This window comes from Echiichthys vipera (genome assembly GCF_963691815.1).
Source record: "Echiichthys vipera genome assembly, chromosome: 7".
Lineage (NCBI taxonomy): Eukaryota > Metazoa > Chordata > Actinopteri > Perciformes > Trachinidae > Echiichthys > Echiichthys vipera.
Genome location: NC_139832.1, coordinates 90,001 through 105,000, shown reverse-complemented (window position 1 = coordinate 105,000; position 15,000 = coordinate 90,001). Strand labels below are relative to the sequence as shown.

General features: G+C 42.4%; 1 protein-coding gene across 1 annotated transcript in view; it reads left to right on the top strand.

The window, feature by feature from the left end:
- The window catches only part of lamb1a (laminin, beta 1a), a 63,028-nt gene that overhangs the window by 14 nt on the left and 48,014 nt on the right, over nucleotides 1–15,000 (top strand). Inside the window, exons 1-2 of the mRNA XM_083916749.1 lie at nucleotides 1–371; nucleotides 14,562–14,776. The exon at nucleotides 1–371 is cut by the window's left edge and continues 14 nt beyond it. Of these exons, the coding sequence (XP_083772875.1) occupies nucleotides 341–371; nucleotides 14,562–14,776 (246 nt within the window). The 5' untranslated portion in view covers nucleotides 1–340. The remainder of the gene's footprint in view (nucleotides 372–14,561; nucleotides 14,777–15,000) is intronic.

Here is a 15,000-nt window from a genome sequence, read left to right as displayed (position 1 = left end):
CAGCTCTGCACGGACCGGAAGCGACTCAGGACTCTGGAGGTTTGAAGAGGTCTGGACTCTGCGGTGCTCGAGGACCAGGTCCAGGATCAGTTTGAAGACCAGGTCTAAGATCGGTTTGAGGACCAGGTTCAGGATCAGTTTGAGGACCAGGTCCAGGATCAGTTTGAGGTCCAGGATCAGTTTGAGGACCAGGTCTGTGTTTGAAGACCGGGTCTGTGTTCTGGAGTGTTTGCGGACCGGGTCCAGGATCAGTTTGCGGACCGGGTCCAGGATCAGTTTGCGGACCGGGTCCAGGATCAGTTTGAGGACCGGGTCCAGGATCAGGTCTGGGACCAGCAGCATGTTGCAGCTCCAGCTCGCGGCGCTGCTCGGTGAGTTTAAACTTTTTAAAGTTAAATTTTGTTTAAAAAAAACATTAAAATAATAAAAAAGTTGTTAAAGTGAAACTGAAAATTTCACATTTTATGAATCTGCTTTTTATTAAAGTTTAAAGTTTTAAAGTTTTAAAGTTTTTAAAGTTTTAAAGTTTTAAAGTTTTAAAAGTTTAAAGTTTTTAAAGTTTAAAGTTTTTAAAGTTTTAAAGTTTTAAAGTTTTAAAGTTTTAAAAGTTTAAAGATTTAAACTTTAAAAGTTTTAAACTGAGAAAAACCTGAAAACTTCATTTAAACAAACAAAGAAGAAAAAAAGATTTAATCAGTGAAACAAAAACATCTGATTTAATCTTTGACCATGATTCAATCAGGAGACACCTAGAGTTCACCTTTAACACGTTTATGCTCCTAGAGGACACTTTAACACACGTTTATGCTCCTAGAGGACACTTTAACACACGTTTATGCTCCTAGAGGACACTTTAACACACGTTTATGCTCCTAGAGGACACTTTAACACACGTTTATGCTCCTAGAGTTCACCTTTAACACACGTTTATGCACCTAGAGGACACTTTAACACACGTTTATGCTCCTAGAGGACACTTTAACACACGTTTATGCTCCTAGAGGACACTCTAGCACACGTTTATGCTCCTAGAGGACACTTTAACACACGTTTATGCTCCTAGAGGACACTTTAACACACGTTTATGCTCCTAGAGGACACTTTAACACACGTTTATGCCCCTAGAGGACACTTTAACACACGTTTATGCTCCTAGAGTTCACCTTTAACACACGTTTATGCTCCTAGAGGACACTTTAGCACACGTTTATGCTCCTAGAGGACACTTTAACACACGTTTATGCTCCTAGAGGACACTTTAACACACGTTTATGCTCCTAGAGGACACTTTAGCAGACGTTTATGCTCCTAGAGGACACTTTAACACACGTTTATGCTCCTAGAGGACACTTTAACACACGTTTATGCTCCTAGAGGACACTTTAACACACGTTTATGCTCAGAGGACACTTTAACACACGTTTATGCTCCTAGAGGACACTTTAACACACGTTTATGCTCCTAGAGGAAACTTTAGCACACGTTTATGCTCCTAGAGGACACTTTAACACACGTTTATGCTCCTAGAGGACACTTTAGCACACGTTTATGCACCTAGAGGACACTTTAACACACGTTTATGCTCCTAGAGGACACTTTAACACACGTTTATGCTCCTAGAGGACACTTTAGCACACGTTTATGCTCCTAGAGGACACTTTAACACACGTTTATGCTCCTAGAGGACACTTTAACACACGTTTATGCTCCTAGAGGACACTTTAGCACACGCTTATGCTCCTAGAGGACACTTTAACACACGTTTATGCTCCTAGAGGACACTTTAACACACGTTTATGCTCCTAGAGGACACTTTAGCACACGTTTATGCTCCTAGAGGACACTTTAACACACGTTTATGCTCCTAGAGGACACTTTAACACACGTTTATGCTCCTAGAGGACACTTTAACACACGTTTATGCTCCTAGAGGACACTTTAACACACGTTTATGCTCCTAGAGGACACTTTAGCACACGTTTATGCTCCTAGAGGACACTTTAGCACACGTTTATGCTCCTAGAGGACACTTTAACACACGTTTATGCTCCTAGAGGACACTTTAGCACACGTTTATCCTCCTAGAGGACACTTTAACACACGTTTATGCTCCTAGAGGACACTTTAGCACACGTTTATGCTCCTAGAGGACACTTTAGCACACGTTTATGCTCCTAGAGGACACTTTAACACACGTTTATCCTCCTAGAGGACACTTTAGCACACGTTTATGCTCCTAGAGGACACTTTAACACACGTTTATGCTCCTAGAGGACACTTTAACACATGTTTATGCTCCTAGAGGACACTTTAACACACGTTTATGCTCCTACACTTTAACACACGTTTATGCTCCTAGAGGACACTTTAACACACGTTTATGCTCCTACACTTTAGCACACGTTTATGCTCCTAGAGGACACTTTAGCACACGTTAATGCTCCTAGAGGACACTTTAACACACGTTTATGCTCCTAGAGGACACTTTAACACACGTTTATGCTCCTAGAGGACACTTTAGCACACGTTTATGCACCTAGAGGACACTTTAACACATGTTTATGCTCCTAGAGGACACTTTAGCACACGTTTATGCTCCTAGAGGACACTTTAGCACACGTTTATGCACCTAGAGGACACTTTAACACACGTTTATGCTCCTAGAGGACACTTTAACACACGTTTATGCTCCTAGAGGACACTTTAGCACACGTTTATGCTCCTAGAGGACACTTTAACACACGTTTATGCTCCTAGAGGACACTTTAACACACGTTTATGCTCCTAGAGGACACTTTAGCACACGTTTATGCTCCTAGAGGACACTTTAACACACGTTTATGCTCCTAGAGGACACTTTAACACACGTTTATGCTCCTAGAGGACACTTTAACACACGTTTATGCTCCTAGAGGACACTTTAACACACGTTTATGCTCCTAGAGGACACTTTAGCACACGTTTATGCTCCTAGAGGACACTTTAGCACACGTTTATGCTCCTAGAGGACACTTTAACACACGTTTATGCTCCTAGAGGACACTTTAGCACACGTTTATCCTCCTAGAGGACACTTTAACACACGTTTATGCTCCTAGAGGACACTTTAGCACACGTTTATGCTCCTAGAGGACACTTTAACACACGTTTATCCTCCTAGAGGACACTTTAACACACGTTTATGCTCCTAGAGGACACTTTAACACACGTTTATGCTCCTAGAGGACACTTTAACACACGTTTATGCTCCTAGAGGACACTTTAACACACGTTTATGCTCCTAGAGGACACTTTAACACACGTTTATGCTCCTACACTTTAACACACGTTTATGCTCCTAGAGGACACTTTAACACACGTTTATGCTCCTAGAGGACACTTTAACACACGTTTATGCTCCTACACTTTAGCACACGTTTATGCTCCTAGAGGACACTTTAGCACACGTTAATGCTCCTAGAGGACACTTTAACACACGTTTATGCTCCTAGAGGACACTTTAACACACGTTTATGCTCCTAGAGGACACTTTAGCACACGTTTATGCTCCTAGAGGACACTTTAACACACGTTTATGCTCCTAGAGGACACTTTAACACACGTTTATGCTCCTAGAGGACACTTTAACACACGTTTATGCTCCTAGAGGACACTTTAGCACACGTTTATGCTCCTAGAGGACACTTTAGCACACGTCTATGCTCCTAGAGGACACTTTAACACACGTTTATGCTCCTAGAGGACACTTTAGCACAGGTTTATGCTCCTAGAGGACACTTTAACACACGTTTATGCTCCTAGAGGACACTTTAACACACGTTTATGCTCCTAGAGGACACTTTAACACACGTTTATGCTCCTAGAGGACACTTTAGCACACGTTTATGCTCCTAGAGGACACTTTAACACACGTTTATGCTCCTAGAGGACACTTTAACACACGTTTATGCTCCTAGAGGACACTTTAACACACGTTTATGTTCCTAGAGGACACTTTAACACACGTTTATGCTCCTAGAGGACACTTTAACACACGTTTATGCTCCTAGAGGACACTTTAACACACGTTTATGCTCCTAGAGGACACTTTAACACACGTTTATGCTCCTAGAGGACACTTTAACACACGTTTATGCTCCTAGAGGACACTTTAGCACACGTTTATGCTCCTAGAGGACACTTTAACACACGTTTATGCTCCTAGAGGACACTTTAACACACGTTTATGCTCCTAGAGGACACTTTAACACACGTTTATGCTCCTAGAGGACACTTTAACACGTTTATGCTCCTAGAGGACACTTTAACACACGTTTATGCTCCTAGAGGACACTTTAACACACGTTTATGCTCCTAGAGGACACTTTAACACACGTTTAGTCTCCTAGAGGACACTTTAACACACGTTTATGCTCCTAGAGGACACTTTAACACACGTTTATGCTCCTAGAGTTCACTTTAACACACGTTTATGCTCCTAGAGGACACTTTAACACACGTTTATGCTCCTAGAGGACACTTTAGCACACGTTTATGCTCCTAGAGGACACTTTAACACACGTTTATGCTTCTAGAGGACACTTTAACACACGTTTATGCTCCTAGAGGACACTTTAGCACACGTTTATGCTCCTAGAGGACACTTTAACACACGTTTATGCTCCTAGAGGACACTTTAACACACGTTTATGCTCCTAGAGGACACTTTAACACACGTTTATGCTCCTACACTTTAACACACGTTTATGCTCCTACACTTTAACACACGTTTATGCTCCTAGAGGACACTTTAACACACGTTTATGCTCCTAGAGGACACTTTAACACACGTTTATGCTCCTAGAGGACACTTTAACACACGTTTATGCTCCTAGAGGACACTTTAGCACACGTTAATGCTCCTAGAGGACACTTTAACACACGTTTATGCTCCTAGAGGTCACTTTAACACACGTTTATGCTCCTAGAGGACACTTTAGCATACGTTTATGCTCCTAGAGGACACTTTAACACACGTTTATGCTCCTAGAGGACACTTTAACACACGTTTATGCTCCTAGAGGACACTTTAACACACGTTTATGCTCCTAGAGGACACTTTAACACACGTTTATGCTCCTAGAGTTCACCTTTAACACGTTTATGCTCCTAGAGGACACTTTAACACGTTTATGCTCCTAGAGGACACTTTAACACACGTTTATGCTCCTAGAGGACACTTTAGCACACGTTTATGCTCCTAGAGGACACTTTAACACACGTTTATGCTCCTAGAGTCACCTTTAACACGTTTATGCTCCTAGAGTTCACCTTTAACACGTTTATGCTCCTAGAGTTCACCTTTAACACGTTTATGCTCCTAGAGTTCACCTTTAACACGTTTATGCTCCTAGAGGACACTTTAACACGTTTATGCTCCTAGAGGACACTTTAACACGTTTATGCTCCTAGAGTTCACCTTTAACACACGTTTATGCTCCTAGAGGACACTTTAGCACACGCTTAGGCTCCTAGAGGACACTTTAACTCACGTTTATGCTCCTAGAGGACACTTTAACACACGTTTATGCTCCTAGAGGACACTTTAACACGTTTATGCTCCTAGAGGACACTTTAACACACGTTTATGCTCCTAGAGGACACTTTAACACACGTTTATGCTCCTAGAGGACACTTTAACACACGTTTATGCTCCTAGAGTTCACCTTTAACACGTTTATGCTCCTAGAGTTCACCTTTAACACGTTTATGCTCCTAGAGGACACTTTAACACGTTTATGCTCCTAGAGTTCACCTTTAACACACGTTTATGCTCCTAGAGGACACTTTAACACACGTTTATGCTCCTAGAGGACACTTTAGCACACGTTTATGCTCCTAAAGGACACTTTAACACACGTTTATGCTCCTAGAGGACACTTTAGCACACGTTTATGCTCCTAGAGGACACTTTAACACATGTTTATGCTCCTAGAGTTCACCTTTAACACGTTTATGCTCCTAGAGGACACTTTAACACACGTTTATGCTCCTAGAGGACACTTTAACACACGTTTATGCTCCTAGAGGACACTTTAACACACGTTTATGCTCCTAGAGGACACTTTAGCACACGTTTATGCTCCTAGAGGACACTTTAACACACGTTTATGCTCCTAGAGAACACTTTAACACACGTTTATGCTCCTAGAGGACACTTTAGCACACGTTTATGCTCCTAGAGGACACTTTAACACACGTTTATGCTCCTAGAGGACACTTTTACACACGTTTATGTTCCTAGAGGACACTTTAACACACGTTTATGCTCCTAGAGGGCACTTTAACACACGTTTATGCTCCTAGAGGACACTTTAGCACACGTTTATGCTCCTAGAGGGCACTTTAACACACGTTTATGCTCCTAGAGGACACTTTAGCACACGTTTATGCTCCTAGAGGACACTTTAGCACACGTTTATGCTCCTAGAGGACACTTTAACACACGTTTATGCTCCTAGAGGACACTTTAACACACGTTTATGCTCCTAGAGTTCACCTTTAACACGTTTATGCTCCTAGAGTTCACCTTTAACACGTTTATGCTCCTAGAGGACACTTTAACACGTTTATGCTCCTAGAGTTCACCTTTAACACACGTTTATGCTCCTAGAGGACACTTTAACACACGTTTATGCTCCTAGAGGACACTTTAACACGTTTATGCTCCTAGAGGACACTTTAACACACGTTTATGCTCCTAGAGGACACTTTAACACACGTTTTGGTTCCTAGAGGACACTTTAACACACGTTTATGCTCCTAGAGTTCACCTTTAACACGTTTATGCTCCTAGAGGACACTTTAGCACACGTTTATGCTCCTAGAGGACACTAACACACGTTTATGCTCCTAGAGGACACTTTAACACACGTTTATGCTCCGAGAGTTCACCTTTAACACGTTTATGCTCCTAGAGGACACTTTAACACACGTTTATGCTCCTAGAGGACACTTTAACACACGTTTATGTTCCTAGAGGACACTTTAACACACGTTTATGCTCCTAGAGGACACTTTAACACACGTTTATGCTCCTAGAGGACACTTTAACACACGTTTAGGCTCCTAGAGGACACTTTAACACACGTTTTGGTTCCTAGAGGACACTTTAACACACGTTTATGCTCCTAGAGGACACTTTAACACACGTTTATGCTCCTAGAGGACACTTTAACACACGTTTATGCTCCTAGAGTTCACCTTTAACACGTTTATGCTCCTAGAGGACACTTTAACACACGTTTATGCTCCTAGAGGACACTTTAACACACGTTTATGCTCCTAGAGGACACTTTAACACACGTTTATGCTCCTAGAGGACACTTTAACACACGTTTTGGTTCCTAGAGGACACTTTAACACACGTTTATGCTCCTAGAGGACACTTTAACACACGTTTATGCTCCTAGAGGACACTTTAACACACGTTTATGCTCCTAGAGGACACTTTAACACACGTTTATGCTCCTAGAGGACACTTTAACACACGTTTAGGCTCCTAGAGGACACTTTAGCACACGTTTATGCTCCTAGAGGACACTTTAACACACGTTTATGCTCCTAGAGGACACTTTAACACACGTTTATGCTCCTAGAGGACACTTTAACACACGTTTATGCTCCTAGAGGACACTTTAGCACACGTTTATGCTCCTAGAGGACACTTTAGCACACGTTTATGCTCCTAGAGGACACTTTAGCACACGTTTATCCTCCTAGAGGACACTTTAACACACGTTTATGCTCCTAGAGGACACTTTAGCACACGTTTATGCTCCTAGAGGACACTTTAGCACACGTTTATGCTCCTAGAGGACACTTTAACACACGTTTATCCTCCTAGAGGACACTTTAGCACACGTTTATGCTCCTAGAGGACACTTTAACACACGTTTATGCTCCTAGAGGACACTTTAACACATGTTTATGCTCCTAGAGGACACTTTAACACACGTTTATGCTCCTACACTTTAACACACGTTTATGCTCCTAGAGGACACTTTAACACACGTTTATGCTCCTACACTTTAGCACACGTTTATGCTCCTAGAGGACACTTTAGCACACGTTAATGCTCCTAGAGGACACTTTAACACACGTTTATGCTCCTAGAGGACACTTTAACACACGTTTATGCTCCTAGAGGACACTTTAGCACACGTTTATGCACCTAGAGGACACTTTAACACATGTTTATGCTCCTAGAGGACACTTTAGCACACGTTTATGCTCCTAGAGGACACTTTAACACACGTTTATGCTCCTAGAGGACACTTTAACACACGTTTATGCTCCTAGAGGACACTTTAGCACACGTTTATGCTCCTAGAGGACACTTTAACACACGTTTATGCTCCTAGAGGACACTTTAACACACGTTTATGCTCCTAGAGGACACTTTAACACACGTTTATGCTCCTAGAGGACACTTTAACACACGTTTATGCTCCTAGAGGACACTTTAGCACACGTTTATGCTCCTAGAGGACACTTTAGCACACGTTTATGCTCCTAGAGGACACTTTAACACACGTTTATGCTCCTAGAGGACACTTTAGCACACGTTTATCCTCCTAGAGGACACTTTAACACAGGTTTATGCTCCTAGAGGACACTTTAACACACGTTTATGCTCCTAGAGGACACTTTAACACACGTTTATGCTCCTAGAGGACACTTTAACACACGTTTATGCTCCTAGAGGACACTTTAGCACACGTTTATGCTCCTAGAGGACACTTTAACACACGTTTATGCTCCTAGAGGACACTTTAACACACGTTTATGCTCCTAGAGGACACTTTAACACACGTTTATGTTCCTAGAGGACACTTTAACACACGTTTATGCTCCTAGAGGACACTTTAACACACGTTTATGCTCCTAGAGGACACTTTAACACACGTTTATGCTCCTAGAGGACACTTTAACACACGTTTATGCTCCTAGAGGACACTTTAACACACGTTTATGCTCCTAGAGGACACTTTAGCACACGTTTATGCTCCTAGAGGACACTTTAACACACGTTTATGCTCCTAGAGGACACTTTAACACACGTTTATGCTCCTAGAGGACACTTTAACACACGTTTATGCTCCTAGAGGACACTTTAACACACGTTTATGCTCCTAGAGGACACTTTAACACGTTTATGCTCCTAGAGGACACTTTAACACACGTTTATGCTCCTAGAGGACACTTTAACACACGTTTATGCTCCTAGAGGACACTTTAACACACGTTTAGTCTCCTAGAGGACACTTTAACACACGTTTATGCTCCTAGAGGACACTTTAACACACGTTTATGCTCCTAGAGTTCACTTTAACACACGTTTATGCTCCTAGAGGACACTTTAACACACGTTTATGCTCCTAGAGGACACTTTAGCACACGTTTATGCTCCTAGAGGACACTTTAACACACGTTTATGCTTCTAGAGGACACTTTAACACACGTTTATGCTCCTAGAGGACACTTTAGCACACGTTTATGCTCCTAGAGGACACTTTAACACACGTTTATGCTCCTAGAGGACACTTTAACACACGTTTATGCTCCTAGAGGACACTTTAACACACGTTTATGCTCCTACACTTTAACACACGTTTATGCTCCTAGAGGACACTTTAACACACGTTTATGCTCCTAGAGGACACTTTAACACACGTTTATGCTCCTAGAGGACACTTTAGCACACGTTAATGCTCCTAGAGGACACTTTAACACACGTTTATGCTCCTAGAGGTCACTTTAACACACGTTTATGCTCCTAGAGGACACTTTAGCATACGTTTATGCTCCTAGAGGACACTTTAACACACGTTTATGCTCCTAGAGGACACTTTAACACACGTTTATGCTCCTAGAGGACACTTTAACACACGTTTATGCTCCTAGAGGACACTTTAACACACGTTTATGCTCCTAGAGTTCACCTTTAACACGTTTATGCTCCTAGAGGACACTTTAACACGTTTATGCTCCTAGAGGACACTTTAACACACGTTTATGCTCCTAGAGGACACTTTAGCACACGTTTATGCTCCTAGAGGACACTTTAACACACGTTTATGCTCCTAGAGTCACCTTTAACACGTTTATGCTCCTAGAGTTCACCTTTAACACGTTTATGCTCCTAGAGTTCACCTTTAACACGTTTATGCTCCTAGAGTTCACCTTTAACACGTTTATGCTCCTAGAGGACACTTTAACACGTTTATGCTCCTAGAGGACACTTTAACACGTTTATGCTCCTAGAGTTCACCTTTAACACACGTTTATGCTCCTAGAGGACACTTTAGCACACGCTTAGGCTCCTAGAGGACACTTTAACTCACGTTTATGCTCCTAGAGGACACTTTAACACACGTTTATGCTCCTAGAGGACACTTTAACACGTTTATGCTCCTAGAGGACACTTTAACACACGTTTATGCTCCTAGAGGACACTTTAACACACGTTTATGCTCCTAGAGGACACTTTAACACACGTTTATGCTCCTAGAGTTCACCTTTAACACGTTTATGCTCCTAGAGTTCACCTTTAACACGTTTATGCTCCTAGAGGACACTTTAACACGTTTATGCTCCTAGAGTTCACCTTTAACACACGTTTATGCTCCTAGAGGACACTTTAACACACGTTTATGCTCCTAGAGGACACTTTAGCACACGTTTATGCTCCTAAAGGACACTTTAACACACGTTTATGCTCCTAGAGGACACTTTAGCACACGTTTATGCTCCTAGAGGACACTTTAACACATGTTTATGCTCCTAGAGTTCACCTTTAACACGTTTATGCTCCTAGAGGACACTTTAACACACGTTTATGCTCCTAGAGGACACTTTAACACACGTTTATGCTCCTAGAGGACACTTTAACACACGTTTATGCTCCTAGAGGACACTTTAGCACACGTTTATGCTCCTAGAGGACACTTTAACACACGTTTATGCTCCTAGAGAACACTTTAACACACGTTTATGCTCCTAGAGGACACTTTAGCACACGTTTATGCTCCTAGAGGACACTTTAACACACGTTTATGCTCCTAGAGGACACTTTTACACACGTTTATGTTCCTAGAGGACACTTTAACACACGTTTATGCTCCTAGAGGGCACTTTAACACACGTTTATGCTCCTAGAGGACACTTTAGCACACGTTTATGCTCCTAGAGGGCACTTTAACACACGTTTATGCTCCTAGAGGACACTTTAGCACACGTTTATGCTCCTAGAGGACACTTTAGCACACGTTTATGCTCCTAGAGGACACTTTAACACACGTTTATGCTCCTAGAGGACACTTTAACACACGTTTATGCTCCTAGAGTTCACCTTTAACACGTTTATGCTCCTAGAGTTCACCTTTAACACGTTTATGCTCCTAGAGGACACTTTAACACGTTTATGCTCCTAGAGTTCACCTTTAACACACGTTTATGCTCCTAGAGGACACTTTAACACGTTTATGCTCCTAGAGGACACTTTAACACACGTTTATGCTCCTAGAGGACACTTTAACACACGTTTTGGTTCCTAGAGGACACTTTAACACACGTTTATGCTCCTAGAGTTCACCTTTAACACGTTTATGCTCCTAGAGGACACTTTAGCACACGTTTATGCTCCTAGAGGACACTAACACACGTTTATGCTCCTAGAGGACACTTTAACACACGTTTATGCTCCGAGAGTTCACCTTTAACACGTTTATGCTCCTAGAGGACACTTTAACACACGTTTATGCTCCTAGAGGACACTTTAACACACGTTTATGTTCCTAGAGGACACTTTAACACACGTTTATGCTCCTAGAGGACACTTTAACACACGTTTATGCTCCTAGAGGACACTTTAACACACGTTTAGGCTCCTAGAGGACACTTTAACACACGTTTTGGTTCCTAGAGGACACTTTAACACACGTTTATGCTCCTAGAGGACACTTTAACACACGTTTATGCTCCTAGAGGACACTTTAACACACGTTTATGCTCCTAGAGTTCACCTTTAACACGTTTATGCTCCTAGAGGACACTTTAACACACGTTTATGCTCCTAGAGGACACTTTAACACACGTTTATGCTCCTAGAGGACACTTTAACACACGTTTATGCTCCTAGAGGACACTTTAACACACGTTTTGGTTCCTAGAGGACACTTTAACACACGTTTATGCTCCTAGAGGACACTTTAACACACGTTTATGCTCCTAGAGGACACTTTAACACACGTTTATGCTCCTAGAGGACACTTTAACACACGTTTATGCTCCTAGAGGACACTTTAACACACGTTTAGGCTCCTAGAGGACACTTTAGCACACGTTTATGCTCCTAGAGGACACTTTAACACACGTTTATGCTCCTAGAGGACACTTTAACACACGTTTATGCTCCTAGAGGACACTTTAGCACACGTTTATGCTCCTAGAGGACACTTTAACACACGTTTATGCTCCTAGAGGACACTTTTACACACGTTTATGTTCCTAGAGGACACTTTAACACACGTTTATGCTCCTAGAGTTCACTTTAACACACGTTTATGCTCCTAGAGGACACTTTAGCACACGTTTATGCTCCTAGAGGACACTTTAACACACGTTTATGCTCCTAGAGGACACTTTAACACACGTTTATGCTCCTAGAGGACACTTTAACACACGTTTATGCTCCTAGAGGACACTTTAACACACGTTTTGGTTCCTAGAGGACACTTTAACACACGTTTATGCTCCTAGAGTTCACCTTTAACACGTTTATGCTCCTAGAGGACACTTTAGCACACGTTTATGCTCCTAGAGGACACTAACACACGTTTATGCTCCTAGAGGACACTTTAACACACGTTTATGCTCCTAGAGTTCACCTTTAACACGTTTATGCTCCTAGAGGACACTTTAACACACGTTTATGCTCCTAGAGGACACTTTAACACACGTTTATGTTCCTAGAGGACACTTTAACACACGTTTATGCTCCTAGAGGACACTTTAACACACGTTTTGGTTCCTAGAGGACACTTTAACACACGTTTATGCTCCTAGAGGACACTTTAACACACGTTTATGCTCCTAGAGGACACTTTAACACACGTTTATGCTCCTAGAGTTCACCTTTAACACGTTTATGCTCCTAGAGGACACTTTAACACACGTTTATGCTCCTAGAGGACACTTTAACACACGTTTATGCTCCTAGAGGACACTTTAACACACGTTTATGCTCCTAGAGGACACTTTAACACACGTTTTGGTTCCTAGAGGACACTTTAACACACGTTTATGCTCCTAGAGGACACTTTAACACACGTTTATGCTCCTAGAGGACACTTTAACACACGTTTATGCTCCTAGAGGACACTTTAACACACGTTTATGCTCCTAGAGGACACTTTAACACACGTTTATGCTCCTAGAGGACACTTTAACACACGTTTATGCTCCTAGAGGACACTTTAGCACACGTTTATGCTCCTAGAGGACACTTTAACACACGTTTATGCTCCTAGAGAACACTTTAACACACGTTTATGCTCCTAGAGGACTCTTTAACACACGTTTATGCTCCTAGACGACACTTTAACACACGTTTATGCTCCTAGAGGACACTTTAACACACGTTTATGCTCCTAGAGGACACTTTTACACACGTTTATGTTCCTAGAGGACACTTTAACACACGTTTATGCTCCTAGAGGGCACTTTAACACACGTTTATGCTCCTAGAGGACACTTTAGCACACGTTTATGCTCCTAGAGGGCACTTTAACACACGTTTATGCTCCTAGAGGACACTTTAGCACACGTTTATGCTCCTAGAGGACACTTTAGCACACGTTTATGCTCCTAGAGGACACTTTAACACACGTTTATGCTCCTAGAGGACACTTTAACACACGTCTATGCTCCTAGAGGACACTTTAACACACGTTTATGCTCCTAGAGGACACTTTAGCACACGTTTATGCTCCTAGAGGACACTTTAACACACGTTTATGCTCCTAGAGGACACTTTAACACACGTTTAGGCTCCTAGAGGACACTTTAACACACGTTTATGCTCCTAGGACACTTTAACACACGTTTATGCTCCTAGAGGACACTTTAACACAAATTTATGCTCCTAGAGGACACTTTAGCACACGTTTATGCTCCTAGAGGACACTTTAACACACGTTTATGCTCCTAGAGGACACTTTAACACACGTTTATGCTCCTAGACGACACTTTAACACACGTTTATGCTCCTAGAGGACACTTTAACACACGTTTATGCTCCTAGAGGACACTTTTACACACGTTTATGTTCCTAGAGGACACTTTAACACACGTTTATGCTCCTAGAGGACACTTTAACACACGTTTATGCTCCTAGAGGACACTTTAACACACGTTTATGCTCCTAGAGGGCACTTTAACACACGTTTATGCTCCTAGAGGACACTTTAGCACACGTTTATGCTCCTAGAGGACACTTTAACACACGTTTATGCTCTCAGCTCTGCAGATGATGGCCGGCGCTCAGGAGGGCGGGGCTTCAGTGGGAGGGGCCCAGGGTGATGTCATCCTCCCAGAGCTCAGGGACGTGTGCACAGAGGGTAGCTGTTACCCGGCAACAGGAGACCTTCTGATTGGCCGAGCTCACCAACTGTCATCCACCTCCACTTGTGGACTGAACCGACCCGAACCGTTCTGCATCGTCAGCCACCTGCAGGTAAACAACACCTGAACAACACCACACACAGGTAAACAACACCTAAACAACACCACACTCAAGTAAACAACACCTGAACAACACCACACTCAGGTAAACAACACCTGAACAACACCACACACAGGTAAACAACACCTGAACAACACCACACTCAGGTAAACAACACCTGAACAACACCACACTCAGGTAAACAACACCTAAACAACACCACACTCAGGTAAACA